General features: G+C 30.8%; 1 protein-coding gene across 1 annotated transcript; it reads right to left on the reverse strand.

The window, feature by feature from the left end:
* Positions 1–844: 844 nt before the first annotated feature.
* LOC115233291 (vasoactive intestinal polypeptide receptor 2-like) lies at positions 845–4693 on the reverse strand. The gene is made up of 9 exons (XM_029803610.1): positions 4538–4693; positions 3766–4118; positions 2644–2738; positions 2368–2533; positions 1878–2034; positions 1664–1794; positions 1491–1582; positions 1199–1337; positions 845–1114 (listed from the first exon to the last, which is right to left on the reverse strand). The coding sequence occupies exons 1-9, from the start codon at positions 4605–4607 to the stop codon at positions 875–877; spliced, it is 1443 nt and encodes a 480-aa protein (XP_029659470.1). The 5' UTR covers positions 4608–4693; the 3' UTR covers positions 845–874.
* Positions 4694–8324: the final 3631 nt, after the last annotated feature.

An 8324-nucleotide genomic window follows, 5' to 3' on the forward strand; every position in this document is an offset into this window, starting at 1 on the left:
CGTCAATAGCCGAAAAAACACTTTTCGGTACATTTGAAATTGGTTATTAACTGGTTTATTTCAAAACCTATGGAGCGAACTACAATCATTTTGATCTCATTTGAAAGATAATTTAATTCTGAACAAAAAGTTTTCTATAAACATAGGTCGAAAAATGCTTCCTTAAAAAGTTAGCGCCCGAAAACTTCTGAAATCACAATTATTTTTTACATTTTTACAAATATCAGGGAAAGTATGCGTCTTTTAACAAAAAGTACCGAAACAAAAGTTGTAGAGAATTAAATTATCTTTCAAATGAGATTAAAGTTATTGTAATTCGTTCCATAAGTTTTGGAATAACCGTCAATAGCCGAAAAAACACTTTTCGGTACATAATACTATTATAATTATTATATTTTCCTATAGTTTTAACTGTGTTCTTTCGAATCAAAAACCATGGAGTTAATTAATTAATTAATTAATTTTTCGCACACACACACACACACACACACACACTCTCACACATATTTATAAAATTATTTAATATTAACTCTAATTACCCGTTTTTTCAAAATTAATTAAATCAAAATTATACATACATACCTAAATATTTGAACTGTCAAATATGCGGTTTAGCCATGACAGGCTTTTATTGATATAAAGTAATGCACATGCACAGCGCAGTATCGAGATAAGCAATTAGCATCGCGGAAAAGAAGCAACAATACTTGCGAATATCGATTTAACATGTTTTTTGTAAAAGTGGATTTTCAGTTGCTATATGGTTTTTTTTATTATAATGTTTATATATTTGTAAATATTTTTTATAAGTAGATTATATATACATAAATTTTACATAAAATTTTATTTAACATTGAGACACAGTTGATTAAATCTACTTAACATCTTTAATCGATAGTTTTTTCATGATTATACTCGCGAAATTGGTACTGTCATCGCCTTCTGATCGATGCTGCTTTCGATTGATTCCGTCCTTCAAATTTTTCGGTAATTCTCGATGCCCAGATATGAAGGAATCGACTTCCTTCTTTGATCGTCGAGCCCTCCATGCTCGTCGCATTTCCGCTCTGACTTCGCCGTTTAGCAGACAATACAATAAAGCCACGAAAGCACCCTGGAATAGTAAATACCATGAGTGTATATGTGAATTACGTAACAATGTAAAAATAAATTCTTTCGTATTACGATGAATAGGTACCTGAAAGGACGCAAATAGCTGGTCGCAAAAAAGCCAGATGAGTTCGATCCTGTAATCTTTATGATAAGATAATCCAAGGAAGAAAGTATAGTGTATTCCGAAGAGTGGTACCAGAACCATAGTCGATTTTGCCCATCTCCTATATTAAAAATGAACGAATATGTCTAATAAGTACTGGAGAAATATATATACTTCTTCAATTAGATTGTTCATACATTAAGAAACTATTACTGTAAAAGTTTTTACAATATCGCGTGTTATAGAAAAGTTAATCAAAATTAATATAACTAACTTGTATTTCATTTTTTTCCGTTGCAAATGCACTGATGTCTTCAGCTTTACAAGCAGGACACGCACGATGTTGAGAAACAACAGAAAATTGAACTAAACAAGGGAAATGGCATATATAATTTTGAATATTTACAATTCAAATCGAGATATCTTGTGAAAATACAATTAACATACCAAAATAGATATAATAATTGGTATTCTTATGACAAGGAACAATAAAGGATTTTCATGCGTGGTCCAGCAGAGAGTGTCTTCGATAGTTGCGCGTATTATAATCCATGGCACTACGACCAAGATGGGAAGACCTATTTAACAAAATTAAATTTGAATAAGATACAATCTGATAGAATTCTAAAGATTTCGTAATCTTGAACAAAATCTTGCTCACCCCAGCCTAATAGAATATACAGAGCTATTGTATTGGTGTCGGCACATAGCGCCTTGAAAACTAGATTATGTAGATATAGCCCTTCCATCAAGATCCATGAGTAATTTGCCACGATAAAATATTGCCACAGACTCGTGATAGCCTTACAGATCCACATCTTGCAATATTGATTAATGAAAATTAGAATTATTAGCAACAGAGTTTGGAAAAGATAGAAACAAGAAAATGGACAAATAATTTGAAGTATATAGTTCATAATTTAATCTTTAGAACAGAAAGAAATATTTCGATGCAAATTCGCAATTGATATGACTATAGTCTCATCTTGTTATTAATTTATAACTTTATTGGAGACTATTAAATATAAACACGTTAAATGTTAATATAAAAAACCAATTATATAATTGGGAAAAAATAATTATATTATTATCGGGATATTAATAGTTAATCGTTATTATTGGGGTAATAATAATTAATCAATATCGTTTACACTGCGTTCGTTGATAAAAGCACTGTTTCCATCGACAAAGACGACGTTCCAAGCCATTCCAATTCCTTCAATAAAAATCCAATCCTTTAGAAGTGCCATGAAAGCTCTCATGATAAAGGACACAAATAGATGCATGTGCAATCTATTTCTGGGATTCCTGAGTTTCCTATGTAACGGGGTAAACGTGTTAACAATGAATGGATAACGCGAACTCTCAATGAAATTGAAAAGGGGATGGTATGTGTGCGTTTATCTACGTGAAAAAGCCGCACTCACCTAAGTAAGGAGAAGACCACCATAGCGACGATTAGAGTAGTAAACGAAGTGCCATATCCAATTTGCGATACTGTTCTGATAATCGGTAACCATTTCTATCAGAAGCATGTAACAATGATAATACTATAATATACGTTGCGTACAAATAAATAAATTTTATTTTAAATTATTACGTTTTATTTTTACGATTAAAGAAAGAGAATAGTAATATCATTTGATACATACTTGTGTTTGTTATAATAATAGAATGCAATTTTAATTCTGCCGTCATAATTAATTATGTACGTATATATGAACAGTACATTTTTTATATGTTGAAGGTATGAAAATATTACAGAGAACATCTTCGTAAATAATATTTATGTTCATTATGGCAATTATTATTATTAAATAGTTATACATTGTTAGCCATTAAAATTGCAACATTATATATTTATACATATAGGATTGCAATTTTTTAATGACCAACAATATAATTCGAGTAGGTTTTTGTCTCATATCTAATAAATTATGAAATTATATTTAATGAATGTACGAAGGGCAGTCAAATATAAACCGAATTTTTTCCAAAACTTTTTATGCGATCAAAATATTTCCAACACCCAAAAAGTAGTCGATAATAATCAAGAGGTGAAAGAATTCGTGCGCAATCAGCTTCGAACACGTCCCACTATTTTTTATGATACGGAAATAAGAAAACTGCCAATCTGGTGGCAAAAAAATGCTTAGATGTTAGTGGAAATTATGTAGAAAAATGACTTGGGTGTGAGTTGGAAATATTTTGTTCAAATAAAGAATTTTTTGGAAAAAATTTGGTTTGCGCAATGAAATTCGAACACGTCCTGCTACTTTTTATGACAGAAATAAAAAAAAACTGCCAATCCGGTGACAAAAATAGTTAGATGTTAGTGGAAACTATGTCGAAAAATGATTTAAGTTTGCGTTAGAAATATTTTGATCGGATAAAGTTTTAGAAAAAATTCGGTTTATATTTGACTACCCCTTACATATGTAAAATTCGTCTTCGTTAATCCGGAGCGACTTGTTAAATCGTGAAATTAACGAATGACCACACGCTGGACAATAAGAGAATGTAAAAGGGAAAAGAGAAAAAAAACTTACATTCAGTAACAAATACTCCGCCGTACCATTGTACCATCGCGGAAAATTCAGCTTCTCAGCAGCATTGATCATGTAACGCGTTCTATTCAGCACACAGAGACTGTAGTTGCTCCAGAACACGCCGTCCGAGTTCTGGTACCACTCGCCGTTTGCCAGACAGATCTTGCTGGCAACCGCCAGTGCTCTCAGATTCTCACTCGCCAGATCGGTGTATCCCATAATCGAGGTAGGTGGACAGGGCAGGGTCGCTGTGCCCGGTGCATTGGTGGGCGACCAGCAGAGCAGATCATCGAAAGTCGCCGGACATTGATGAATATTCGTTCCATTGCCCTCGTTGATGGTGATATTCGTTTCTGCAAAATTATGATTCTTTTTTTAACAATTTTTATCGGTAATATTGTTGCTGGATCGTCAGATGAGCCGGTTCCGGCGGCGGCATCCGATATCATACCGTCAAATATTAACACACCTATTTTGTGAATATTCTTGATATAATTGTAATAATGATTGATGGTATGATAATAATGATTGTTTAATTTTATTAGTCTGAAAAAAATGCCATGCTACAATCGAGTGGACTATATATATAATCAATTACTTGTCATTTTTAATTAAATTTTTTTTTGTGTCGGATTTGAAGGAATTTTTCAAACTATAAAAAAGTTGAGAAATTTTTATCTAGTAAATATGTACGAGAGAGCATTTGTTTCAACAAATACGTATCTTAATTTCATTAAGCAATTGTCTACCCAGAATATAAAGTGAGGCTTACCTTCCTTAAGAAGCTGCTCGCATTTGGATTTTTGATCGTATAAAAAACGATCCATCTCGGCATCGCCCATTCTAATGCTAAAGAAGCAACACGATTAAATCTGTTATTTAGATGTTGTTTCTGATTCTACGATTTCGACAAAATTTTTTCTCTGTCTCTCTCTGTCTCTTCCGCCATTCATTCCATTCATGATACAAAGAACTATAATAATCTATGCATCGCGATTGCAAAAAATATGACACATCGTATTAGTCCTTTACATTATTATTTAAATCAAAGCATTATTATTTAAATTAAAGTCACGCGCATATATTGTATGATTAATAACACGTAACGCTACAATCAATTAAAATAAACGTACGTAAAATATATTGTGAAAAAAATCTTTCCCCAAACATATCCGATTTTTATCGGATAATTTTATTATTATTCTCAATGTTGCATTTTTTTTTATGACGTGATAAATTTTATTTGCTTATTATTAGAATTTTCGATGCCGTTTGTATAAAATACTACAATTATAAACCACGAATAGACTATTAATAAATCGTCTAGAAAGAGTTTTTAAGAAGAGTTCTATAGATAATTTTGAATTATAATCGTGTGTAATCCTGATGTTTCAACTTTTTGAAAATTTTTCTGAATCTCGTATCTCTTACGTCAATGATGAATCTTGGATCAATTTTAGACAATGACGTTTGTATCATGATAACGGAATCTTATCCGTTACATATCGTTGGACTTGGGATAGAATGTAGGATGAAACCGCGGCTTTCTCTCATTGAAAAAAAAAATTTCACCAATCGAACAATAGCGACAAATTTTTATCGTTTCGATATTATCGAGAAAAACGCAAATAAGATGCATAAATATAAAACCTATTATTTCTTTCCGTATTCTTATGCTATTATCGGTAAACCGTAATTTCTTTACTGTATTACTGTGTGTATCTCTCCAAATAATACCAAACCATTCTTTACTTTCTTTGGGCTATATCTGACAATGAACCATTAATCTCTTTATCATCGTGATTTATGCAACATATATTTCGCTTTATCTCGCCTGCAATTTTATTTTATTACGATCGCAATAATTTTTTTGTCGGGACTACTTACGATAACAGCTGCGCTGTTGCTTTTCTTCAGAATATACATCTACGTGTTCACGCGATCGCGGATCTTCTGAAACTTTGGCAAGAGAAAAGACACCGTAAAAATCGGGCGGCTGCGCATTGTACGATCACACATGCACGTGTATGATATTTTCCGCCCCTTCCGAACCTTTCTCTTGTAATGACGTAGGAGGCGAACTTGAGTAAATATACATATAGGGCGAATCAATCGTCTGCCGAGCAAACGTGTCTGATTGCACCTGAGTAAAAATTTTGGAATTTTTAATTGCGATTGTATTGTAAAATTTACAATTTTAGTATTTAATTCTTTGCTCTATTTAAAAAATACTTGCAATAAATTATATTTTAAGTAATATTTAAATAATATATAAATTAAAAAAATGTTTGATTTAATTTAGTAAATAAAAATGGCGTGTATTACATTGAGTTAAGCAAGTGTAATTTTATCTAAATAAATACTAATAAATTTACGTAATTAATAAACAGTCGAGATGAAATCAGTGGTAGAACAATAATCACAATTTTTCGATAAATTGGTTGAAAGACAAAAAGAATTATTATGTATTAATGATTTATATTTATGACATCAAAACTTATTTGAGTTAATTAAAGAAAACGTATTATATATATTGAATGAAATTTTAACAACCGAATTTATTGCATTGTCAAACTTTTTTGATTATTATAAATTTTGTTATCAAATTTTTATAATGCAACAAATATTTACGAAATTTCAATTTTTAATGTATTTTCCATCATTTTACCGAATTTTCATCATTCTTTTTATAACGCATATCACTTGATTTTTTCGCTTATGATGAATATCCATCATGCTATCAGTATAATGTTTTTGTGAGAATACAAACAAATCACTTACTTGGTAAATATAATCCATCAATGACTAATTTCTGAAAGACCTTTTCGATTGTAATCGTCGTCAATATTGGCTCAAAGGCTAAAGTTGACGGTTTGAATTTCTAATCGTATTACCTGATTTTGTCCTCACTTCCGCATAAACTATATAAAATATAAGTAATATCTCACGAAATATAATAGAATGTCACGAAATGTAATTTTCAAAAATATGCTTTTCGATCAATATTAATTATTTTTAGCTAATATAAAAGCAAATTTAGTAATAAATATTAATTTTAATTGATTAATTTACACATACAAAATACTAAAAATATTACATTCTCACAATTTTTGTTAGAAAAGATGAAAAGATTATGTATGTGTGACAAGATCAATGACAATGTCAAAACAGTGCATCCTTGACGCGTCTACGTATCAAACGATCGATGAGTTTATAATTTACGATATGTCAAATGTATTTCAATTTTTCTCTTAAGAGAGAGAGACGCGTATTTTTTCATAAAATATTTTATTATATTTAAAAAAATTTTGTGAATATATATTTAAAAAAATATTTTTTTTTTTTCCTAAGATTTTTTCTTCATGACATCTATATATTGCTCGTCGTGCGACTAGATTTTCATTTAACGTATATTATAGCGTATGTTCAATAAGGAAATGGGATAATATTCATGGGAAATAAAGCGAATAACGTGTGATGTATTCAAAATTCATTTTATGTTAAATCCGTGTAGGCGACACGTCATAACAGAGTATATCTTTCTAGGATCAGTTCGGAGAACATGCACACATACACACACACACACATACCCATACACACAAAACTGTGTCTTATTTACATGCATTCATCGTTGCGGACCGAAGAGTCGCATAACGTAAGTATACGAACCGTAAATATCACCGTTCTAATCGCCATAAATTTTTTGTTGTTTACAAGATCGTGGAACATTTTCGTTACGCACATAACGTTTACCCCCATATCTATCGAACTCTGTTTCGTTCACGCGATTAAAACGAACACGACATAAGAAATAACCGGAGGAGTAATCCGTGTGCATATAACTGCAATTTTAAAGATCTTCAATGTCTATGTTATTCATCTTACACTATGACGTCATAAAGATATTACGAATAAAATAATATAATAAAATAATTATACATAATGATACATATATGCATATTATGTATAAAGTATATAACATTATAATATAATATATAATTAACATGGTACAAGCCACAAAATCATTCAAAAAAATAAGTGCTAATTTATTAAACAAAAAACTTTTACCATACGTTTTACTAATTATTTATGTATATATTTTTTCGCATATGGCATCACAATCGAGGATGATTAACATAGACATTCAATACCTTTAATGTTATTGGAATTGCATATATTATATCTGCACAACGCACAAGAGAATTAACTCCTCTTACAGCCATCGATATCAGTAAGTACAGATATCCCATCGTCTTTTTTTCTAAACTTGCATTACATTATTACTTCATACCCTCATCGTTCCTCATGAACGTTTCGTCTTTTTGTCTACTTATTTGTCTAAATATCTATCTATCGATTTACCTAATTGCCTAACTATTCAGCTATCTACATATCTATCTAAATAATATACGTTGCTCCCTACGTCGTTACAAAGTATTTACAAATTTTCGCGGATCACTCGTGTTTCCTTAATTCATAGGCCGTGTTATACGCAATCTGTAATACAGATCAACCATAAATAGATACACACACATACATTCTCTTTCTCTCTTTCTTTC

The sequence above is a fragment of the Formica exsecta genome, unplaced genomic scaffold, assembly GCF_003651465.1.
Source record: "Formica exsecta isolate Colony F162 unplaced genomic scaffold, ASM365146v1 scaffold17, whole genome shotgun sequence".
In the NCBI taxonomy this organism is placed as follows: Eukaryota; Metazoa; Arthropoda; class Insecta; order Hymenoptera; family Formicidae; genus Formica; species Formica exsecta.